General features: G+C 51.9%; 1 protein-coding gene across 2 annotated transcripts; it reads left to right on the top strand.

Annotated features, from left to right (window-relative positions):
* The first annotated feature begins 13,948 nt into the window (after positions 1–13,948).
* On the top strand, positions 13,949–24,497 carry Pgf (placental growth factor). 2 transcript variants are annotated; one of them, XM_051196346.1, is made up of 7 exons: positions 13,949–14,358; positions 15,509–15,554; positions 19,491–19,687; positions 19,931–20,010; positions 21,768–21,797; positions 21,906–21,968; positions 23,683–24,497. In XM_051196346.1, exons 1-7 carry the CDS (start codon positions 14,281–14,283, stop codon positions 23,708–23,710), a joined length of 522 nt encoding a protein of 173 aa, XP_051052303.1. In that variant the 5' UTR covers positions 13,949–14,280; the 3' UTR covers positions 23,711–24,497. The 2 variants fall into 2 exon arrangements, with proteins under 2 accessions (XP_051052303.1, XP_051052304.1); XM_051196347.1 differs by lacking the exon at positions 21,768–21,797.
* Positions 24,498–25,000: the final 503 nt, after the last annotated feature.

Genomic DNA, 25,000 nt, shown 5'->3' with positions numbered 1-25,000 from the left:
AGGGGAGGGAGAGGCTGCAAACAGCCACGTGCAGTTGGAGGGCTGAGTAAGCGCCTCACTTCCTTCTGCCCCCACCCCCAGCAACTGTGGCCAGTGGGTGACTCATAAGGCTTGTTGGGGCAGGCACTCTGAAGTGAAGAGGGGCCACTTCCCTGAATTGTCCTGGCTGCCTGCTCCCCCCAGCACACCTGGTTGGCCTGCTGACTGGCCTGGAGAACCACAGGGTGCCCTGCCTGGGTGGCAGCAGGCACCCAGGCCTTGCCAAACCAGGAGGTGTGGCTTTGGCTGGGCATTTGTGCTGGAGCCTGGACTCTGCACGAGGCTCAGTCTGAGTTTTGGCTTTAGCTCCCTGAGCTTCATTCAGTCAGACAGCAACACGAATGTCCTCTAACTGTCAGATTCTGCACCAAGGCTGGCCGTGGCTCCTCTCCCTGGCAGCACCTCTCACTCTCTTGGTGGCCTTGCAGTGGACACACAGCCAGGAGAAATGAATGGCTAATGCTCACATGGGGAAATGTCAGCCTGATGAGTCGAGAGCCAAGAAGGTGGCCTAGGACCAGCTCTGAGGAATGGCTTTTGTGCATCTCCTGGGTAAAGATGTGAGAACACCAGGGCCCAGCATAGTGTGGAAAGCGGCAGTAAAAGTAAACTGAGACTTTTTCCCCCAGTAGCACTAGAAATTCAACAGGGCACCTGCATATGCCAGACAATACCACCCGAACTATATCCACATGTGGATATATATGGATACATATATATGTGTACATACATATGATGTGTACCTGTACACACACATACATATATACATATACATATGCACATGCATATTTACATACATATATATGTGTGTATATGTATATACACACACACATATAATAACAAAACTTTTTGCAGGGCAATATCAAGACCCTTTTACTTAAAAATTCTACATCTAACAGCTGACCTGAACAAGGGGGAACTCATGGACTCCAGTCTGATAGCTGGGAAACCAGCATAGGACTGACCCAGACCCCCTGAATATGGATGTTAGTTAGGAGGACTGGGCAGTCTATGGGGCCTCTGATAGCGGACCAGTACTTATCCCTAGTATACGAATGGACTTTGGGAGTCCATCCCACATAGAGGGATACTCTCTCAGCCTAGTCACACAGGGGAGGGCCTAGGCCCTGCTCCAAATGATATGACACTTTGAAGACTCCCCATGGAAGGCTCTCCCTCCCTGGGGAGCAGAAAGGGGATGGGATAGGGATTGCAGGGAGAACAGCAGAGGAGGGGAGGGAGAGGGAACTGGGATTGACATGTAAAACAAGCTTGTTTCAAATTTAAATTAAAAAATTGTATCAAAATTCTACATTTAATCATGTAGTATACATCATCCCTGGGTAAGTAACCACAAAAGTGACTTCAAATAGTGACACTCTTCAATATTAATGTACGCAAGAATTGCTCAAGGACCTTATTAAAATGCAGATTCTGACCCAACATGCCTGTGATGTGTATGTGTGTGTGTATTATGTGTGTGTGAGCATGTGTGAGTAGAGATCACAGGAAGTCTTTGAATGTCTTACTTTTCTACTTTCTGCCACATTCCCTTGGGCTAGGGCTTCTCACAAACCTGGAGCTAGGCTGACAACTTGGAGGTCCCAGAGACCCTCCTGCTTCTGTCCCTCACGCTGCACTCACTAGTTACAGTCCCATGTGTGGCCACACCTGACTAATTTTTTCTTTAATTTAATGATTTATTTATTTTCATTTGAATGGTATAAGAACATTTGCCTGAATGTATCTGCAATATCTGACCACAAGAGGAAGTCAGATTCCCTGGAAGTGGAGTTTCGAACCAGTTGTGAGCTGCCCTAGGGATGCTGGGAACTGAACCTGGGTCCTCTGAAAGATCAGCAAGTGTTCCTGACCACTGAGATGTCCCTCCAGTGCTCATCCCAAAACCATCCTTCGATTAGCAAAGCTTACCATCTTCACTGCTAAAAAGAGACATTCAAAAACCGTTGTTGTTGCTTTGCTTTTACTTATGATTTTAGTTTTCCTTCTTTTATATCTGTGACTGCTCTGCCTACCTGTGTGTACATGCACCGCATGTGTGCCTGGTACCCACAGAGGCCAGAAGAAGGTGTCTGATCTCTGCAGCTGAGGTACAGACAGTTGTGAGGTTCCGTGGAAGTGCTGGGAGCCAAACCTGGATCTGCAAGGGTAACAAGCGCTCTTAACTGTTGAACCATCCCTCCAGCCCCCCTTTGGCACTGTGTTTGTCTTTTGTCTTTTTTCCCCTCCTCCTCTTCCTCCATCTCCTCTTTTTGTGAGTTAACACTCATGATTCTATTATCTTCATAACACAATCAGAACTGATCACTCGGCTGTCTCTGCAATTGCATCCCAGCATCCTCTTTGCTCTGAGGCTGAGCTCGACACACTCAGGCTTCAGCAAATCTTCCTGTAGTTTTAGCCTTTTTGCAGGAAACAGACTTAGGCTGCCACCATAGGCACTGTTTCCTGTCAGAAGGTCACTTTCCCTGGACAGACAGAGTCCCTGCACTTGTATTATGCCACTTTGTGGGGCTAATGCTTACCACGTTTCTCCTCCTTTCCCTCCTCCTCCTTCTCCTCCTTCTCCTTCTCTTTTCTTTTTCTTTGTTTTTTTGAGGCAGGGTTTCTCTGTGTGTAGTCCTGACTGTCCTGAAGCTCACTCTGTAGACCAGGCTGGCCTCAATCCGAGAGATCTGTCTGCCTCTGCCTCCCTACCTAGTGCTGGATTTTAAAGGTGTGCACCACCACCTCCTGGTTTATATCTTAAAATTCTTAAAGATTGATTTTGTGTGTGAGATATAAACATATATATGTGCACTGTGTGTGTGTATTGCCTGTGGAGGCCAGAAGAGGGCACTGGATCCCCTGGAACTGGAGCTGTGGATGGATGTGAGCCACCATGCCAGTGTTAGGAACTGAACCCAATCCTGTGCTAGATTAGCAAGTGCTAACCCCTGAGCCATCTCTCCAGCCAGCTACAAAATTATAGTAGGGTTTCACAGGGTGATAAGATTGAGGTTTTAAGGCCGGGTGATGGTGGCACACACCTTTAGTCTCAGCACTCGGGAAGCAGAGGCAGGCGAATCTCTGTGAGTTCAAGTCCAGCCTGGTCTACAGAGCTAGTTCCAGAACAGGTTCCAAAGCAACACAGAGAAACCCTGTCTCCAAAAAAACCAAAAAAGATTGAGATTTTAAAACCTTTCATCTTTATTCTAATATGTATTTTCTGTAATAAATATCTATTAATTGCAGGGTTTTTGTTGGTTGGTTGGTTGGTTGGTTGGTTGGTTGGTTGGTTGGTTGGTTTTTCAAGTCTGGGTTTCTCTGTGTAGCCTTGGCTGTTCTTGAACTGGCTCTGTAGACCAGGCTGGCCTCAAGTTCACAAATATCCACCTGCCTCAACCTCCCAAATGCTGGGATTAAAGGTGTGAGCCACCACTGCCCAGCTATATTAGTTGTTTAACTAAGATAAAGTTTACGTCTATATTGCTAGGCCACTCACCCAAACAGATGTTTATGCCATATTCCTGGTCTTCAGAACTATGAGTCAAAATACCCTCCTTTCCTTTGCAAATCATTCAGTTTTGGGTATTCTGGGACAACAATTGGAAATAAGTGAGATGAGAGCATAGGGGATCATTTTAGCTGGATTCATGGACTTCCATGACACAAAATTTCCCAACCTTCTAGTGGGTCAGCCTCTGACACCTCACTAAGAGTGACGCCTCAAAGTTTCCTATTCACAAAAAGAAAATTGGCCTCAGGCAGGAAGTATTCACTGGGGACACCAGTCATTATGCAATTGATTTGTACACATGACCTTGTACTTAAGGTAAAGATACAATGTTGTTCCTAAAATGTTTTCAAATTGGAAGGGATAAAAGACAAATTAAGCCTTCATGGTGGTGCCTACTTATAATCTCAGCACTCAAGAGGACTATGAGTTCAAGCCCAACGTGGGTGACATAGCAAGTTCCAGACTATCCTGGACAACAGTGAGACCTTTCTAGAAAGGAAGGAAGGAAGAAAGGAAGGAAGGGAGGGAGGGAGGGAGGAAGGGAGGGAGGGAGGGAGGGAGGGAGGGAGGGAGGAGGAGATGAGGAGATGGTTCAGTGGATAAGACTGCTTGCTGTACACGAAAGAGGAACTGAATTTAAATCCCCAACACTTACACAAAAGTAAGCATGGCTGTGGATGCTTATAACCCAGCGTTGGACTAGAGGTACATGGACCCTGGGAGCTCACTGGCCAACTGGCCTAGTAAAAATGTTACATGCTGAGATGGCTCAGCATGTAAAACCTTTTGCCATACAGTCCCGGTGACCTGAGTTGGATCCACAGATCCAGAGATTGAAACCCATGACAGAAGGAAAGAACTGACACTCACAAGTTGTCCTCTGACCTCCATGTGTGTGTCATGGCATGTGTACACACATATGATGTTGGTGATGAATAAGGTACAGAATCATAGTGGAAGATACCAGATAATCTTTTCTAGCTTCTGCATGCATGCACATGGGGGTCAGCACTCATGCATGCATACACATGAGAAAGAAAGAGGAAAGGAAGCAAACAGGGAGGGAAGATGGAAGAGAGAAAGAAAGGAGAGAACGGGGAGAAAGAAAACATAGAGAGGAGGTGAATTGGAAAGGACAGGTTCCCTCATCCGGTCTACGGCCTGGGGCCTCCTGGTAGCAGCCACCAGCTGGGACCTCAGACACTATCATCCTTGTCCCTGGGGCTCCCAGGATGTCTCCTATGGAAACCCAGGCTTTGGGGTCATCTGACTAGGGCTCCAGTTTCAGCTGCTATTGACTGTCAGGAGGCTCAAGGCAAGTTGCTTATTTTTTTGTGACATATTTTTCTTGTGGCTAAAATGCAGCTGATGTCAGCTTGTCAAGAGGCTTGAATGAGATCTCTCTGTCTCTCTCTCTCTGTCTCTCTCTCTCTCTCTCTGTCTCTCTGTCTCTCTCTCTCTCTCTCACACACACACACACACACACACACACACACACACACGCATGCACACAGGGCCGACCACATAGCATACAGTGATTATGGATTCCAGGGAATTCCTCAGGTTCCTGGAGAGATGAGGAAGTAACTGGAATGTGGGCTGTCATCTATAACATTCGAGTCATCATTTGAGGGGAAATTGCACTCTCTGAGACATTCTTTACGTGAGCCCAAGGCTGGACTGGAGAGAAGTATAGAAGATGTCAGCTTCCAACCCAACTTGGCCTCCTAGCCACACCTCATTACACCAAAGTAGGTTCCAGAACTGTCTCTGAGGGCCTCCTGGGCTTCAGACTTGAAGCCCCAGATTCAAGGCCCCACTCATTGAGATGAGGGAAGCTGAAGGCAGAAAGGCTCTTGGAAGCAGCAGCCAAGTGTTCCTCGACAAAGAAGACTCCCCAGCCTAGGGAGCCAGCTGGAGGTCCGCTGTCTGTCTGCAGAAGCCTCTGCTAGACTTTCTGGCTCCTCTACCCCTGGGAATCCAAGCATAAGAGGAACAGATCTGGCTTCCCCTTTGCACCTATTGCCCCCATCAGTTCCCTTCATGTAGTCTCTGAGAGAAGATGAGGGCTGGGAGAGAGCGATGTGTCTGGGAGGGCTGGTCCAGCACAGCTGGGCCTCCATGTCTGTATCCTTAACAGTGGCCTCTCCATCCCTGCTTCCAGCTGGGAGGGGATGGGACAGCCCCAGTTCCTCCCAGGAGACAGAGATATGACTCACTCCCCAGGATAAGCCAGGGGCAGCCTTTTTCCTGTAAAACTCATATAGAACAAAGGAGTTCACCGTCCCACCTTGGGGAAGCAAATGTGAAACAGAACGTTTTATAAAAGAGAACTCCAACATAACACTGGCTTTAATAACATACAAGTCTAATAACTTTTAATATGAATTAATTCTGGCTGGAAGTAGAACAAGGAAGACAGGAAAACTTCATGATGTTTTGGGAGAATTCTACTTGTCTGCAACTCATGGTCCAAGATGACTGCAATAGCTCCTGCCAGGGTGCTCATGCTCCGGGCAGGACTTGGCCGAGACTTCAAGGGTGCTTTCGAGAGGTTAAATCCCACACATTTATATCCAGCATCATCCTAAGAAGACCCAATGGGTAGGGATCAGTTAGGACCAGGCCACAGCTGGCTGGAAAGACAGCTGAGACATGGCATCCTTTATCCAAGAGACACTGGCACTAAACCTGCTTTTAGGCTAAACTCTCTATCTGCCCCCAGATGGTTCTCCAAATGGTACGTGCCGGCGTGCCTCTCCTCTGCTCAAGAACCTGTGGATTCTCAGCATGCTCTTCAAGTTCCTCAAAACGAGGCCCCACTTTCCCCTGCAGCGTCACGTCCAGGCAGTTCGCCCTCCCCATTTCCTTGCATACTGTCTAGCTCATTGTACAGGCACCCATGTCCCTTTAGCAGCCCATGCCTTGTCAACCCACACTCCTTGACCACGCCACCCCTCTCCTGGTTCATCTTGTAGAATGCTAAGAACATACTATCTTCACCACAGTAAAACCTTCCTCCACTCTGTTTTGTCTGCTGTAGGGATTTTCTCAATCTTCTGGAAGTTTCCAAAACATTGTATCCTCTCTCCCTCCCTTCTTTCCTTCCTTCCTTTCTTTCTTTTAGAAGGGGGTTCATATAACCCACGCTGGCCTCAAATTTACTACATAGCTGAGAATGACAATGAACTTGATCCTCCTGCCTCCACCTTCTGAGTGCTACAGACATGCACCACACCTGGTTTATGTCATGCTGGCATGTACTCTACCAAGAGAGCTACACCCCAACCTTAGAACATCTTTTACATCACCGAGTTGCTGGAGAGTTGGGCATTTGGAAGGCATTGGTCACTGCCTGAACCAGGGATCTATGCCTGAAGCTCTGGAGACTCTGTGCCACTGATAATATTACATCTCTCCCTCCGAACTGGAGGCCCTTTGATCACTGTTATTAAGCTGGCATCCCTACTTAATGAAGGAATGAAGAATCCCTACTTAGTGAGTGAAGGATGCTATCTCCTAGGAGACCCACTTACCCACCTGACATCTCAGAAATTCCAGAGCACTGGGTACTGGCTCAGAGCAAGTCCAAGGGGCCTTCTGATCTCCCTTCCTCTAAAGGACAGACACAGACCAGGATTGGTAACCCAAGAAGTGACATCCCAGTCAGTCACTGAGGCTGTACCAGTTACCTTGTCCAAATCTGCCTGACTTCCCTTCCTCTTGAAGGCCCAGGGCTCTTGAGATCAGCAAACACTGTGTTTTCTGTCACAAGGAGTTCGCCCGCCACGCTCCGCTAGCTCAGGGGTAGCAACTCACAGACTGGCCTTTGGGCCAGTGCTCTTCATTCAAAAGCCCGCTCTCCCTATGAAGTGGGTGAACTGTTCATGGAGACTCCAGATGTCAGCTCACAAAAGTGTTTTGGCTAAAAGGTTGTGTGTGTCAGTAACCTTGTTTGTTTGCTTGCTTTTTTTTTTTGGTCTTTTTTGTTAATTTGTCATCATTCACCCCTTGCTCTTGCCTACGATAAATCCTCAGCCCTCGCCTTTTGGGGGGAGGGACAGAATCTTACTCTGAAGTTTAGAATGGCCTCATACCCACCATTCTCCTGCTTCATTCTCTCAAGTCCTGGGAATCCAGGTGTGTGCCACTGTATCTGTCCAAGACAGAATCCTTAATTGACTCTGATTGTCTATGAACCAGGGCTGTATTTGTCTCCTTACCTGCTCAGCAAGGCAAAGGAGCCTAGTGGATAGGGCGCCCCCTTTCAGCCCACTTTCGCCCAGTTCCATGCTCTGTGGAGAGAGGCACCTTCAACCCTTGAAAGTAAAGGGATAGCACAGAACCCTGAAGTCTGTGGATAGTCCCTCCAGCTCAGCACCCACTAGGCTGCTGTTGGACCTTGGCGGGAAGAAGCCAGCTGGCCTCTGGGTCTCTGCCCTCCTACAGCAACAGTCATGACAGCTGAAGTTACTAAGCTATGCCAGACCATGTGGCTTTGTGATTAGTTTCTGCTTTCTTAGTTAAGCCACACTGCCAGTTAGAGAGAGAGAGAGGGAGGAGGAAGAAGAGAGGAAGGGAGGGAGAGAGGAGAAAGGAGAGAGAGGAAGGGAGGGAGAAGAGAAAGAGAGAAAGGGAGAGAGAGGAGGAAGAAGAGAGAGAGAGAAGGGAGGGAGAGGAGAAAGAGAGAGAGAGAGAGAGAGAGGAAGAGGGAGAGAGAAGAAAGAAGATGAAAAGATTTCATTTTCTTTTCTGAAATGTACAGACAATAGTTCTCCCCTGGAAGGTGGAGGAGGTGTCTACATACTGAGTGTGTGAAACACATCGAATGGCCGAGGAGAGCCATCACCCAGCTTCAGGCCTCCCAGCTGCGTAGTGGGGGGAGGAGAAAGGGGTGACCCTCTGTCCCCATCAAAAGACTGAGTTACAGAGCCGTCCAGCTGTCATCCAAAGCAGGATGGCAAACTCCCGGGCTCTCGGGATCTCCTCAAGCTCCGTTCCACATCACAGCTGATTAGTTACAGATACTGTCCCCTCCTCATGTATCACTGACAACACAGAGAAAGGGGTGATTGTTCCTCAGGGGGATGGTCTCCGGGCCCCTCTCACCCGCATAGCTGACAGCCAGCATGAGGATGAGAGGGCGGAAGAGGAAGGGAACGGACGAGGGCAGGCACAGGAAATGAGTGTGCGGTGGGTCCCAGGCAGGTGGACAGACCAGCTGAAGGACCACACCCGTGTACAGCAGACAGACGGGGGTCCCAAGCTCAGAAAAAGCCAGAACAGGGTTATCAGGAAAGGAGGCTAGTTCTGAGCATCAGGGCTTCCTCCGCAGCAGCTTCCAGCTGTGGAGCAACCCCCACCCCCACCCCCAGCGCCCCCCACTGCTGGAAACAACTCAGCAGGTGCCTGGCCTCTGGGTCTCACCAGGCCTTTCCACACCTCTGGCTGGAATCCAAATGCCTTCCTTCAAAGCAACCAGGGTGGGCCAGCCTGCCAGATCCCCAGCTTTCTGGAAAGCTGTCAGGGCCAGAGCCTGGAAGAGTGGAGAAGGAATCTGCTTCCAGAAACTGTCTGGACACATGGTCCTGGCAGTCACCTCCAGAGCCACCTCGTGCCCTTGCTGGTCCTTGACTTTGCTAGGCCCTCCATTAAAGCACAGGGCCAACCATGCACACAGTCCCCCTTTGTCACAGCCTTAGCACAGCTGAGACCAGCTGGCATTTCCACAAAGGGCTTTACTAAACACCAAGGAAGAACAAAAGGAAAATAATTACAGAAAACACGAAAAACCCAGCCCCAGCTGCCAAGTTCCCAAAATACAGGGTACCGTTCCTTTCGTGACAGCACATAGCCCAAGATGCCTGGGACAAGGCCTCAGGCACTTCGCCTGGCTTCCCATGTTCCCAGCCCTGTGGTGGGTGCCATCTTGCTTCCCACCCTGGGAACCCTCTGGTCACTCATGGGCTCATCTCTGGGCCCCCTCCTAGTCGGCCCCACCCCAGGCCTCCCTCTGGGCTGTGGGCTCTGGCTAAAGGCAGGAGCTTTGTCCCCTAGAAGCTAGCAAGCCTGTGGCGACCAACAGGACATGATTGTACAGTAATGGGAGATGGCGTTCCCACACTCGCCCCTGCTCCAGAGACATCCACCCACAGTGAAACGTCTTGAGTACAATGTAAGGGCACATCCCTTGGCAGACTGGGCACATCTTCCCTGTAGGAAGAGGAGGACCCTCGGAGGGATGGACTGGCTCACACTAATTAAGCCCCTTCTGTATGCATGTTCTACTGCTAGAGAAGCACAGACATAGGAGAGACCCAATTTGCTCTTACAGATCTTATGGTCTTGGAAGCAAGCAGATACGTAACAGGACAGTGACCGCACCGGTGTTGGGTGCCACTATGGAGGGGCAACCCTGAATGAGGGAAGGTGTAGGATGGGTGCTTGGAATCGGCCTCAGGAAAAGGGCCCTCGGTTAGAGCTGGGTGACCCAAGAGCAGGAGGACAAGGTGCATTTCCTGGGCCATCATGTCACCTCTGAGGGAAATGTCATCTAGGAAGGAAGCTGTAGGATGGTGATAGGAACAGGACTTAGGGAAAGGTTAGAGGCAGGTGACCCAAGAGCAGGAGGACAAGGTGCATTTCCTGGGCCATCATGTCACCTCTCAGGGAAGTGTCATCTAGGAAGGAAGCTGTAGGATGGTGATATGAACAGGCCTCAGGGAAAGGTTAGAGGCAGGTGACCCAAGAGCAGGAGGACAAGGTGCATTTCCTGGGCCACCATGTCACCATTCACAGGCTGAGATGAACTGTCACTACAGGGAGAGGTCATAGCAGAGCAAAGATTCAAACGGCCATGACATGGAGAAGGCTAGAACCAAATGAGAAAACAATTTAGAGGTGTTTGTTTGAGACACTGTGGTTTTCGCTTGCTATCCCCCTGCCTCAGTCTACCTAATATTGGAGTGAAAAGCCAGCACTACAAAGTCTAGCTGAATCGGGAAGCTGTATGTCAAAAAGTAGAGCTGGGCTAGGACAGGCATTTCAGAGGACTAGGGTGCGGAGCTCTGTGCTCTGTGGCCGGGGCTGACCTGTGATTCGGGGAATCCGTGCTGCTTGGCCCTGAATGTTGACACACGTTTGCCCAGCACCCTGGGAAGACTAGAACCTTCCCCCTCCTACACACTATCTTTAGCACCACCAGGACAAAGTAAGAGATGGGAGTAGTTAAGACCTACTTTATGGGATGTGGGCAAAATGCAGTGAGTTAAGGTGTTGAAAGCACCAGGTCTGTTTTGTTTTGTTTTGTTTTTTGTTTTTGCATATAATAAGTGTTTAGTAAATATCAGTTCTCCCTTAAGACAACAAGAAAGTACCTTGTTGGTAAGCAGCTAAGGGCTGAACTGGAGATATGGCCTGTGTCATCACCTTAGCAGATGGATCTACTTAGAATATCTCAATGGTAGTGAATGCCAAAGTTGTGTGGAGGGCAGGGGGACTGGACTGTGACAGACAGAATGGTTGTGCATATATGCCTGTGCTTTAGTGTGTAAAATTCCTTTTCATTTGCTCTTCTGTAACTGGCAGAAGATGGCTTCTTTTTTTCCTTTTGTCTGTGCTCTGAAAGACTCTGGGCTATAACTATAACATTTCTATTTCTCTAATAGGAACCCCAAATTGAGTTAGAGACCATGCCCAAGAACTACCATTAGCAACACACACACACACACACACACACACAGTGCCTTTGCAGTTCTCCAAGACCCTATGAGTAAGCACTGGCATCATTCCCACTTTGCAGGTGGAATGAATGGACTTCAAAGATGAAAGCCGTGCTTTGACGTTAGTTGTGCGCTGTCCAGAAGCAGGGCCACAGTACATGAGAGCAGAGACACCAGATCACCTTCCCTGAAGGAGATGAGGATCCTCAGGCTATGGAGGTCTTGGCACCTTCCTAGTTTCTGCCACCTTAGAAGGGTCTGAGGTTTAGGAACAAGAGACAGGGGTGGGGTAGGGGACACTTGTAGGAAATCTAGACATTATCCAAGGGTCAAGTTCATGCAGGAATGAAGAAGAGTACTTCAGCATCCACAGCCATCTGTGGGAGTGGAAGTGTGGAAGGGTCATCTATACCGAATCCCCAGCATTTGAGACAAAGCCTATAGCCAAATGGGGCTAAAGTAATACATGTCAAATGAAATCATTTGTGAATAAACACATGCACACATAGTGTATACATCCCTATTCAAGCACAATTATAGGCAAATATGCTCAATCCATGAGTGCTCCAGATATATGGACAAGCACATATAACACAGATAATTAAGAATACACACCTGGGGAGCTGGAGAGATGGCTCAGAGGTTAAGAGCATTGGCTATTCTTCCAGAGATCCTGAGTTCAATTCCCAGCAACCACGCCGTGGCTCACAACCATCTATAGTGAGATCTGGTGCCCTCTTCTGGCCTGCAGGCGTACATGCAGGCAGAAGACTGTGCATAATAAATAAATAAATCTAAAAATCAAAACAGAAAACCACACTTGGGCCGGTGACAGGCATCAGCAGATAAGAGCACTTGCCAGCAAACCTGACAACCTGAGTTTGGGGAAACCGTACATGGTGGGAGGAGAGCGTCAACCAATACCAGAAGGTTGTTCTCCGATCACTCCTACCCACGCGCACCATAGCAACACACACACACACACACACACACACACACACACACACTCACTCACTAAAATAAATATTTTTTTAAAAGCTTAAAGGGCACCCACTGGTGCACCATACACACTTGTGCCCACATCCAAAAATCCATCTGGGAACAGACACTTAAATGTCTATGGGAACAATATGCTGTGAGTGAGTGTGTATGTATCACAACTGTCTGCAGCATCTTTACCCCCACCCACTTGCACAGTGACCCTGCACCATGCTCTGGAGCCAGGAAGACAATCTGCCTGATGTGCAGTCCCAGCATGCTGGAGCTTGTCAGAATGTTCTTTGCAGCCCCCGCTTTGCTGGCCAGTGACCGGCCCCTGGCTCCTGGGCTCAGAGCCTGCCAGACAGAGAGGCAGCATCTCTGGCAGTCCCTTGTGGGTGGGCAGCAAGCCACAGACTCAGAGGTCACTGGGGGTGAGATCCAGGACTGCCCTGGCCTCCCTGCCTCTGAATGGAATGTGATCCCAAAGCCACCTCCCAGGCCCATCTCCTCCCCCACAGCCACCCACCAACTTCTGACTCTGAATCCTGCCAGGTTTTTGCGGTCCTCGAGCTAGTCACAGTGATTTGTGAGGGTGGCAGTGATGAAGAACGATGGGGGGGGGCAAAGGAAATCACCACACAATCCCAGACATGCATGGCCACACCTTGATGCCCAGGTAGTCACACACACAGGACACACATAGCAGGTACACAATCACTATCACACACACACACACACACACACACACACACACACACACCATACAAATACACAGAGATACCCAAAGTCCCAGATCTGCGACACACAGAGTCACATCGGATGTTCAGTGAGTAACGTACAGACAGTTTCATGGTTACACACAAACGCCCGTGAAGACATGGTCTCCTTTCAGTACATCCCTGATGCTCTTAGCACTTCCTCCTCCACTTGGGCTCAGGAGGTGATAGCAGGCTAATTCATTCCCTACACCTGGTAGGTTGGCCTGGCCTGACAGGAGGAAGTGGCGCTGGACCTAGGTCTAGCCAGGTGCCCTAGGGTGTTTCCTGTGCCTACAGACAAGTTCAGGTGGTAGATGGAATAGAAGGAGGGTTCTGGAGGCACGTAGCTTGCCTTCTTTCTCTGCCAGAACCCTGTCCACGCAGGCAGATGCCCGCAGGCACACACACACACACACACACACACACACACACACTTTCCTAGTGTGAATATGAACATTGTTCTGCATTTGCAGGTAGAGCCCTCTCATAGGATCAGGTTCTTAGTCTATAAAATGGGGTTGGTAATCCTTTCACACACACACCCAGGGGATTGAGGGTATGTATGGCATGTACTGGTCATGAAGGGTCACAGCAAGATAGATACTGCCTTCTTAAAGTACCCAGCCATCTCCAAGGCAGATGTTGGACGTCAGCATTTGAAGGTTCCCACCGAAGGTGGCACCAGAAGAGCCAGGTGCAACCGTGGCCGTCGCGGCGGGCTGATTCTGGAGCAAGCTAGCGCCAGGCTCGAAGGAGACTGGCGATTTGCTCCGGCAGCTCCCCTTCCGCGCCCTGCGGGGTCACGCGCACTCAGGTCTCACCGCCAACCCACTCTCAGCGCTCCGGGGCTGCTCCAGGGGCCTCGGGGCTCAGTGGGCGGGGCAGACTGCAGCCACGCCCCATACACAGCCTTGAAAACCAGCGGCCCACTAGCTTCAGTGCATAGGCGAGCTGCAGTCTGAGCAGGAAACTGCATCTTCAGACTTTCTGCTCAGCCACGAGAGGAGCTAGGGTCACCGGACGCCCAAGACCCTTTCACACCGATCAGACTCGCTGGGCCAACTCCCGACCAGTTTCCTCAGCCATAACCTTACCTGTGAGCTCTGCACTTTCCCGGGTTCCAGTGGATGCTCAAGCTGACGGCAGAGACTTAGGACTGCATTGAGTGGGACACCGAGACCCTCACAGCTCTCCTCCCATATCAGCCTCTCCCGCAAGGGGACGAGCATGGTGATTGTACCTTGAAGAACTCTAGCTCTGGATGTCTGATACGATGTTGGCTATGAAGCTGTTCACTTGCTTCTTGCAAGTCCTGGCTGGGTTGGCTGTGCATTCCCAGGTAAGGACCTGTCCTGGCTTCTCTTGACCTTCTCATCCCAGCCTTAGCAACACGGGGGCTACGGTCTGAAATTACAGACCCACTCCAGAAAGCAGCTCCCAGGAGATGTACACATATTTCCCAGGGGCTCATCTGGACCTCAGGGAGGAGACCTCTGGCTGGGCAGTCCCCAACTCCTGGGGGCTGTCTTGGTGGGGGCAGGGAAGCCACAGGGAATGAGGGAGGTTTCCTGTCTGGCCCCTGGAGCCCAAGTGGCTTTGCTAAAAGCATCTGTCCACTAATCCCAGTCAGTTCCCTGGCCTTGTGGTCAGGGTTGAGGCCCCATGACCAACCAGGCGCCCCCAGGACCTCTGACCTGGCCTGGTGGGGAAGAAGTTGGCTAAAGAAGTTTGTGGTAGGGAGGTGAGGCCCTTCCCCCACCAGCTGAGCACGGGGATCTTGGGTGGGCTTCAGATATGATGAGGGATCTTGTCATGCCCTTTCCTCCTAGTGGGTGGCAGAAGGTCCTGAGTGCAGGGCCTGGGGAAATGAGCACAGCCCTTTTCCCAGGAGCTGGGTGAGTCTGGCTGGGAGCCAGATTGGGCAGCAAAATCCTGACAAAGCCAATGCATTCCCTTCCTGCTGTACTGCCCCTGCACTGCCCACTGCCCCAGGAGTCCTCAGCGCCAGCCCAGCAGCGGATGGGTTGTGCAGTCCCCTTGCTGAGCAGCCAGGCCGGCAGCCTGCTTGCTGCAGTGTTAGCCAGAGGTGTAACGTTACTGGCAGGCAGCACCAGCTCATGGCGCCGCCCGCTCCAGACCCTGAGTTCCCACCAGCTGATCACCTCCCCCTGGGCTCTGGCACCCAGCCAAGGCGGGCTGTAGAAGGCCCAGCAGGGCTGGCCTGGGGGCTGGGTAGAAGAGAGACCCCACAGGATTACAAGTGCTTTGGAACACGAGAAGCCTCCCCAAACCTCTAGTCTCCGACCCTTTTCCAAATGAGGAGACTGAGGCCAGAGAGTCAGGTGTTTTTTAGTGGTACAAAATAAGAGACAGCTCGGTAACAGAGCAGAGTGTGTGCAGGGGATGGGGAGGGACTCAGAGCGCACTCAAAGAGCAGAGCCCCAAGGAGATGCTCCTTCCTCATGGCTGCACCTTTGTGTCCTCCGCAGGGGACCCTGTCTGCCCCTGCCTCGAACAACTCAACAGAAGTGGAAGGTAAGCCAGCCAGACCAGCTATGCAAGCTGAGCCCCTCTCTTCTCTCCTAATGAGCCCCCACAGCGAAGGGATTGGTCTGAAGGGAGGGAGCAGGCCAATAGTAAGCTGGGAGGGTCTGCAAGCGAAACATGCTGGCTGAAGCCCAAGTGTGTACCTCTCGGGACCCAGCAGCCTAGAGAGATGTGGTCATGGGTTAGCGTCATCACGCACACAGAAAGCAGGACAGGATAGCTAGGGCTCATCCAGCTGGCTCGGACCCCTGCCCAGCACGCTGTTAAGGGTGCACATAGAGTCTTGGTGGATGGGGTTGGTGTGGAGTGCCAGGGGCCAGACTGGACTTTGGGAGTTGGATGTAGTAGGCAAGCAGTCAAGGGGTTTGGTCAGGACGAAGAGTCCTCCAGTATCCCAACCCTGGAGGAGCTGTGTGGCTCTGACCAGGCCTTTCCATTGATTACAAACAGGCGGGCTGTGTCACACCCTCCCTGGCCCTTTCACTCTCTGCCCTGGGTTGTGTCAAGACATAATCTTCAAAGGGCAGTAGGACCTTTGCCAAAGAGACATGCATGCAGAAGGCAAGGAGCTTATGCCGGGTTCTTTCTCCCTTCCGGCCTCTCTGAGACCTGGAGGATGGCCACATATCATTGCTGAGGCTTCCAACAGCACATAGGAGAAGGGATGTACTCATTTACATAGATAGTAGCTGAATTGTTGTCTTGGGCTAGGAAGCCCCTCTGCTGGCCTGCCCACTTGTCTATCCGCCGGTCCCTTGGGATCACCTTGCCTGTCCTTGCTCTCACACCTGGAGCCCAGACCACTGGAATGGGTGAGAGAAGGCGCTTTCTCAGCACTGTGGACTTGCCTATTTTCTGAACTCTCTGGAACTGGTATCGCATCATTCTCTCTGGGGTTTGAAGAGGGCCTCACCTCTCACCCCAACATCATACCCCCTTATTGATGATTTCAGTATGTAGATCAGGCCCCCACTTCCAAAGAGGTCTCAGCCTCTGTTTCCTCATCTGTGAAATGGGAGAGTTAGATAAGAACTTGATATTAAAGACTCTTTTTCCCAAGGCTGTAAGATTCTGAGTCCTTAGAAGAGACGTGAGTGTATATACTTCCGAGGACCCTGATAAGAAGGGTTGGAGGTGTACATTCAGAGTGTAGGCCAGCTCACCTGTAATGCCAACAAGCAAAGAGGCTTGCATTGTGGCTGAGGAAACACCAGCTGTTAAAATCTGACTTTACTGTCCCCTCCCGCTAACGCCAGAGTCAGGGGTAGCACGATGCAGCCGTGGGCGCCGATGTCCACCACCATTCTTCCGGGCCCCAGTGGTGCGCGTGTGCTGTTACTTGCCCTGACCATAGGTTGTGCAGTAGGAAGGTACCAATGTTTCACAGATGAAGAATCGGAGGCTCAGAGGGGCCCCAGGATCAGCCAAAGCTCCAGGCACTCTTCAGCATAGCTGGCTGAGCCAGCATACTCATCCCCAGGCCTCCCAGCCACGCAGGAACTGAGTGTCCCTTGTGGGCAGGCTGGCTGGGTGCCTTGCCAGTGAGGAGGATACCAGCTAGGCTCCGCTGGTGGCCAGTGGCTACTGGAGAGACCTTTCCAGAAGCTTGCCATCAGGCCTAGACAGTGTTATTCTTAGAGTTCTTCCATTCTGGATAGTATGTCCCTGGGGACAGATGGCTGAACAGCTAGCTGAGGGCCATTCTGGCCCCAAAAGAGGCTCATCAGAGGAGGGCCCCATCCTGGCAGGAGGAGCCTCCAGTCCTCTCACTACCCACTTCCTGTCCAGAAGAGCTTTGGGATTAGTGGAAAGGCTCTTGGGAGCAATAGAGCACAACTGTTTCCTGAGGGGCACACCACACACCTGGGAGCAACCGATGCCTGTGCTCCCTCTACCAGCCTCTCGCCAGGCCTTTGCTTTTCCTGCACGCCCAGACAGGGAACCTCCAGGGATGAATGTCTCTTGGAGCTTCTGGGTAAACCAAGCCTTAGCTCAGCTCTCTCTTGGCCTTTCTAGGGCACAAAGAAATATGTCTCAGGATTCGGGGGTCCTGGAACCCAAATGTTTACATGATGGGATGTGGGAGAGGCATTTGTGTGAATGGAGGTAGGAGGCTGGCCCCCTTTGCTGCTGTCCCTGTCTGGTGGCTGAAATTTTTGTGCAGCCAACTGCTTCTCCCCTCCCTTATTTACGTTTCCACGGCAGAGATTAAATGTTCATAGTGGCGTAGTGCTCGAGAGGATTTTAAACTAAACATGAAGCTCACGATGCTGGCGAAAGAGAGGTGGCCTCTGACCCATGTTGCAAAGGCAGGCTTTCCCTGGACTCAGGGGCTGCCTATGAGGAGAGAGGATTTGTTTCCCCACTTGGGTCCAGGGAGAGTGTTCAGTAGCCTGAAAAAGTAGAGTCAGAGAGTCCCCACGCCCCCTCCTGCCCCTGGTTTAGCCCACGTGCCTTCAAAACAGGGCAGTGTAGGATGGAGCACCAGACGCCCAGATAAGTACGGTTTATTGCCTCGGCGGCTGCCCAGCCAACTCCACATGGATGAACTGCCTCTTGGGTATTTTCCACCAGCTTGCAGCCTTTCCCGAGGGCCTCTGCTATGTCTGAAGTTTATTTTTCTTCTGAGATTACCCGGAGCCACATATCCTAACAGGATCTGTGGGATGGACTTTGGCCCCCTCTGCCTCCTAGGAAGGACCATGGAAGTTAAGGGTCTGCTGGGAAAGGCCACTGAGCTCTGTTAAGGCCAACTTGTAGGTGACCCAGGTCCCAAGTCTCTCATGAGCGGAGGATGGCCATCAGATGTGGGGCAGGCTGATCCAGGCCTGGTCTCAAGGCTGACCAGGGCTGTGATCCAGGGCATTGAATCCAGACAGTCTGTCAGGGCATACGTGACCTTAGCAACCATCTATTCCCAGGCTGCTTCTCTCTTTCAAGCACAGGAAACCGATATACCTGGAATGGCTAAGTGACCTCCCCAAGGTCATACAGCCAGTATAGGGACTGTAGCCAGATGGCCTGGCTTTGGCTGCTCCCTGAGAGCCTTCATTGGAACCCTGGTACCAGGCTACCCCTTGAAGGAACAGCATCTTTGGAGGGATTCCAGATCAGTCCCCCAGAGATACCACCACCACCACCAGGACATCACAGGGGTCGGGAATGTTCCTGGTAATCCTCCGTGAACTGTCACCTCATCAGTCAGCAGTCACTTAGCCTGTGTTTACCGGGGGAGGGGGGCGGTCAGCTCCTGCCCTCCCAGAGCCTCATTTTGGCTGGGGTGGAGATAAGAAGCACCAGTAATGGTGGGGAGGATGTGAGCTGGGGACCCAAGCTATGCTCCAGAGAGGAGCAACACTCCTGGTAGAATGACTGGAGAAGGCTTCGGAGAGGAGTGGGGGCTGGATACAGGTCCACCTTGGACCACACAGGCAGGAGCTGGACCACGTGGCTGGGCGTGCTCTTGGCTGCGGAGGAGCGATGTGAAGTGGGGTGAGGCATGAGGGAGCTCTAATGGGGTTGGGGCAGAGGGCAAGGGAAGGCTAGCCCTTCTTGGTAGAACTGTTTTCAGCAAGTTCCTCAAGGCCCAGGGACACCAGGTGAGACTGGAGAAAGAGCCAGAGGCTTGAGGGGAGGCCAGGGAATAGTCCTCAAAGCTCCAAGGGAGGGTTGGAGCCAGAGAGGAAAACAGAATGAGGACTTGGGAGAGTCTGCTCCATTGGAATTTGAGTCCCGCAGAGCTAAGGGGTCAGCAGGCACCCCCGAGTGGTGGCAGCAGTAGTCTAGAGCAGGGGACCCCACAGAGGGCCAGGGGCTTCGTGGAAGAGTTGAACTTCGTGTGAATGGAACCCAGGAGCCAAGTCTGGGACATCAAGGGGCAGCCGTCTGCTAACCCGACCCGGCTGGCCTTCTGTCTCCCTGCAGTGGTGCCCTTCAATGAAGTGTGGGGCCGCAGCTACTGCCGGCCGATGGAGAAGCTGGTGGAGATTGTGGATGAGTACCCTGATGAGGTGGCACACATGTTCAGCCCATCCTGTGTCCCCCTGACTCGCTGTAGCGGCTGCTGTGGTGATGAGAGTCTACAGTGTGTACCGCTGAAGACAGCCAACATCACCATGCAGGTAGGAGGCCCTCCCCGAACTGTCGCCGCCTGCCATCGCCCACACCATATCCAGAGCCCACAGAATCTCTAGGAAGAATCCAGAGAGCGACAGAGGCAGGCCAAACAAAGCCCTGCCATGGGAACCTAGCTCCCAAGCCAGTGTTCCTTACTCCCAGCACAGGGCTTGTCTTCCTGAGCCCCCACCTAGGCTCTGAGCCCCTCACTGGCTCCTTACCGGTTACCAACTTTTAACTTCCCACAGATCTTGAAGATCTCTGCCATTGGGGACCAACATTCCTATGTGGAGATGACATTCTCTCAGGATGTACTCTGCGAATGCAGGTAGGTCCTGGGTGGGCAGCAGGGACAGACTATGCACTTAGCAAATCCTAGGCCTCAGCAAACCCTCACAAGGCCCTTGGGGCAGAAGAGGGGCTACCACCCCTGCTGCAAGGTGTGTTTGTTTCCCTAAGCAAGTGGCCCAGGGGAGATGCCTTTCCATTTCCTAACCCTACCAGCCAACTTGGCCCGGGGAGCTGTCCTCGGCCGCTGGGGCACAACTGCTGAAATGACACAGTAAGGAGGGAAGGCTGAGTCTCTCCTAGACTTGCAGGGCCCCTGTGCATGCCATACCTTCATCCTCTGAGACGAGTAGCACCTGCCACAGGCCTCAGAAATTGGTGCATAGAGACAAAGACATCACAAGCCTGTGTTGATTCTGGACCGGGCTGCCTGCCCTGAGCTGAGAAAAGGGCAGAATGAGACCAGAAGGAAGGAGACCAGAAAAAGGAGGTACAGCGGTGTCTTCAGAGTCACAGCACACTGCTAACTGTCCCCAGGGAGCTCTAGCCTTGCTATTTGTCCTCCAGGCTCTTGGAACATTTGTTACTGGGAACAGCAGCCTGCCATGTCATCTGGCTCAGGAGGAGTGAGCCGGGTTTGATGCTGCTCTTTGGACAAGGGCACCAGATTAGGGATTTGGGGCCCAGTCTGGAGCTGAAAGAAGGGGAGGACAACCACGTCTCATGCGTGTTTTTGTTCAATGCCCACTCCGTGTCATAGATGAGGTTCAGGCCCCCGTGGCACCTTAGCCACATCTCATGGATGAGGAAAGCCAGGCTCCGTGCAGTCCTGTGACCTGCTCAGCTAGTGGGTGGGGCCGGCTCACTCCTGAACTGTATTTTCCTGCCCCTTTCTCAGCAGTCACCATGTTCGCCACAGTTCCAGTGCTCTGCCTGGCCCTGCCTAGAGCCCGGGACCACTACTCTAGCTGCCCTCTTGAACCCGAGCCCTGGCTCCAGGCACTCCCCATTAGGCCAATATTGGGGGCCTTGACTCAAACTGTTCACTTCCAGTGAGGTAACAATGGCTCCGTCATACACACACACACACACACACACACACTCCACCCCAAGTGGCTGAATGGTGACTTTCATCTTCTCTCACGTCTGCCCTCCCAGCCACTCTTAGGGCAAGGTGTAACGGGAAAAGTGAGCCAGCCCAGGACAGCACACACTCAGGGCCCCTGCTGCCCCTCCCATCTGCAACACTGTCCCTGGGAAATACTGAAGCTATCCCCTTCCATCAGGCCAGGCAACAGGGACACCTTTCTTCTCACTTCTGGGACAACAGCCACGGCCCCAGAAGGCAGAGCTGGGACATGCCTGATGACTGTGAAGCCGGCTCCCTGCTGTTGCCACGGTGGGGCGGGTGTTGAGCCCAGGCAGGCAGCCCTAGTTGGTGGCCACCATTGCCCTGCCATCCACAGTCGTGGTCATCATTTACTTTCCTTGAGGGAACTCCCAGAAGGCACCCTGGAAGAAAAGGGGGAAATGAAAACCAAGTAAAATAGCAGAAAACAGATCCCAGATCTGATGCCAAGAGGCTAGGGCGAGCAGAAACGTGTGACCAAGAGCCCCCAGGGGGAACTCGGACCTCTCTGGAAGTTGCCAGGACCTAGGTAGGGCCGGAGCCCAAGCACAGGGGCCTCCGCCGCCGCTTTTTCACCAGCTCGGTGCTGCCCTCTAGTGGCACTGGTGCAACTGCGGGAAGTGGGAAGGGCCTACTTAACTCTTCTCCTCTGCACCTCTGTTTTCTAGGCCTATTCCAGAGAAGACAAAGTCAGAAAGGTAAGTGTACCTTTCTGCCAGGGGCTCCGGGCGAATGTGGGACCTGCCAGCCCCTGTCTTAGCATGAGGAGCCCAGCTACGTTTGTGCTAATGTTACGCTTGTTGCAGGAGGAAAATCAAGGGGAAGAGGAAGAGAGAGAAGCAGAAGCCACAGACTGAGGAACCCCACCTGTGAGTGTGCTAGGGGCCCAGGGCTGGCAGAAAGGCTGGCAGCAGGGCTCAGTGGTCAGGGAGTAGCGAGGTAAAGCTGGGATGAGATCTTGGGGTGAGAACAGGGAATGCATATCTTTTAAGGTCAAAGGTGCACCAAGGGGACCTTAGTTCTCGTGGCCTTAAAAAAAAAAATCACTTTCCTTATAAAATGATGGGACAAGCATCACAGCAAGCATTTGGGCTATTCTACAGGGTGATCTGCCAGGAACTGCTATGTGGCAGGCAAGTAGGTGACAGCCCTGTTCCCTGCTCTTCCAATGTTTACCTTCTGCTACACGGCTGGCCATTTCTGGGTAGCTGGCCACTTCTGAGCAGCCCTAGGGAAGGTGCACACCTCCCTCTTGGGTTCTCTGGCCAGAGTCTCTTTCTTTGGGTTCCTTCCTCTGTCCTCTCTGTTTCTTGCCCATCCTTGCTCCACACCTAAGGGCAGCAGACTGAAGTACCAGGCTACCGTGTAGCTGGAAGAGGAGGATCAGGGAAGGGACGCCCCCACCTGGTAGCCAAGCTAGCAGGAGTTGAGTTTTACACACACAGGGATATCATGCCACCATGCCGTTTTCTTAGATATGGGTTTTTCGGGTGTCTCGTTCGGATATTTCCCAAAAGAATTTCAAAATCTCACGTGCCTCTTGTTTAATTTTCGGTTGGCCATGAACATTTGCAGGGTTGTTTTAGATAGGATGCTATGTCGCCCGAGTTGGTTTTAAACTTGTAGCAATCCTCCTGCCTCAGCCCCCCAGTTCTTGGCTTGCAGACATGCGCCACTGCCACTGTGAAATCCCCTTTTCCTCCTTCCTTTTGTTTTTAACTTTTAAAATCATATTAACAAACAGTTGGGTTTGGAAGACCTATCCTTCCTTTAGGGAAAAGCGTGACTGTCGCTAGGACAACAGGCCTCAGGCACTTCCCCACGCGAAGTTAAAGTGGAAGAGCCAAGAAAGTTGATCCAAGAAGTTTTCTTTAATGGGGAAAAAAAAAAAACCTATTGGGGGAGTGGGGATCTAGTGCAGTGGGGTGAGGGGGAGCTTGCTTATTGTATAAGACCCTGAGTTCCAGCACCTCAAAATGTATAATAAAATAATGCAGATAGGCTGGAAGCCTTTATTCTCAGCACTTGGGAGGCAGATGCTGGTGGATCTCTGTGAGTTCGAGGCCAGCCTGGTCTACAGAGCGGTTTCCAGCACAGCCACGGCTACTGCACAGAGAAGCCCTGTGTCAAAATAAATAATTAAATAGCACAAACAGTGAAATTCCTGTCACCAGTTCTCGGTCTTTGGGGACATCTGTCTGAAGATTGGTGTCTTGGGGCTACCAGTGGCACTGTTACACGATGCCAGATTGGCTTCAGATGTCTCTGTCACCGAACACTTGAGTGATCTTAGGCAAGTTTCTTAAACTCTCTGAACAGCAACTCCTCGTTGGCGAGCAAGTGACACTGTGGGGTGTTGCAAAGTGTGAGTGAGACAGCACTTGGCAGGCGCGAAGCCGGGCGTCTGAGTAACTGCTTGGAGAGGGAGGTAGCTGCTTGCTGGCCTGGGTGTGAGCAGGCTTCCCAGGGTTCTGCTTCTTCCTACTGCTCCATGCCCTCTGTGTCCACCCTCTCTGCAGAAGGGGACCTCGTCCTCCACAGTGTCCTGATCTCCCTGACTTGTCTGTGTTTTCTTTCTGGCAGGTACGGTGATGCTGTTCCCCGGAGGTGACCAGCCCCTCAGAGGAGAGACCCCTCGCCCAGCTCATATATTTATTACCGTCACCCTCTCAAATCCCTCCCTGCTGGTACCTACCCTCTATTTATTAGCCATCTCGTCCCTGCTGAATGACTTGCTCCCTCCAAGATAAGGGGCATAGAAGGACAGGACCCTCAGGAATTCAGTGCCTTAAACAAAACGTGAGAGAAAGAAAGAAGCCATCCACGGTTCCGTGGGTGCTTCGGCTTGGGAAGAAGCAAGACATGGACATGGCCTTGCAAGGGGTAAGCCAGGCCCCCGAGGCTCTGGTCTCCAGGGCACATGAGAAGGAAAGAAAAGGCCCAGTACCTATCCTGGTCCCTGGCTCCACAGAGACAAGCAGCTCTGGCCCTGGCTGCATTGAAGATATGTATCGGAGACCCAGCCATGTCCTCTTGCTTCTGGAATCAACTGTTTACCCTGAAGACCGGGAGAAGACATCCAGCTCTGGAGAACAGAGCTTGCCTGTGGGCTTTGCCTTTCAGCCTTCACACTTCGCAAAGCACCACCACCTTGCCCCTGTCTGGGACACAGCTAGAGTGGCTTGGGGCTGAACAGAGAGCAGGCTGTATGAGGGATAATAGCCCAATAGGTTGGTGGACTTCCACAGCTGCAAGTCAGAGGCATGTGTCCTACTGTTATGGCTACGGAGCACAAGCAGATTCCTGGAAGGCCCTTGCAGCCCACCAGTCGTCTCTTCCTGGACTGTCTAACTGCCAAGCCAGATTCTCTTGAATAAAACATTCTAGTCTGGAACCAACCTGTCAAGGATGTGTGTCTTCCATAGAGCAGTGGCGGAAAGCCAGAAATGGCAGATAAGGGGGTGTGCGGGAACGGCATGATGGTAGACCCAAGCCTCACTCCCGTGTCTCAAAGAGCCTTCTGGGGTTGTGAGGGTGAATGCTACCATGGGTGACATCATATGCGCTTCCCCTACGACAGCTGGGGGAACTGAGGCCCGAGAAGGCAGAGTGAATAATGCAGAAGCATCTAAGAGCACTGGGGTGAGAGTCAGGCCGGCCTTATCCCAGACTGTCTCTCTGCATCCTCTTGGCTAGACCTCTCCAGCTTTGACACGCGCTAAAGGATCCTTGCTACTGTCTCAGTGGCCCTGGATGGTCTTCACAGGCTGTCCCTGTAGGGATTATTTTAGCGCTGCCCCTGGAGCCCACCCTGCCCCAAACATATGGTCTCACCTCTAAAAGTTGGGGAGAGGTCTGGCTCCAGCCTCCTCTAAGACTCATTTCCTTACACCCAGCCTGG

The sequence above is a fragment of the Phodopus roborovskii genome, unplaced genomic scaffold (genome assembly GCF_943737965.1).
Source record: "Phodopus roborovskii unplaced genomic scaffold, PHOROB, whole genome shotgun sequence".
In the NCBI taxonomy this organism is placed as follows: domain Eukaryota; kingdom Metazoa; phylum Chordata; class Mammalia; order Rodentia; family Cricetidae; genus Phodopus; species Phodopus roborovskii.
The sequence above is the reverse complement of the archived record's forward strand: the minus strand, read 5'-3'. Positions and strand labels throughout refer to the sequence as shown.

Excerpts from the sequence above, each read along its gene's own strand:
- Pgf (XM_051196346.1), top strand. The coding sequence starts at position 14,281 with ATGTCTGATACGATGTTGGCTATGAAGCTGTTCACTTGCTTCTTGCAA. Across the intron at positions 19,688-19,930 it reads CAGCCAACATCACCATGCAG|ATCTTGAAGATCTCTGCCAT; the intron begins GTAGGAGGCCCT and ends AACTTCCCACAG. Across the intron at positions 20,011-21,767 it reads GATGTACTCTGCGAATGCAG|GCCTATTCCAGAGAAGACAA; the intron begins GTAGGTCCTGGG and ends TCTGTTTTCTAG.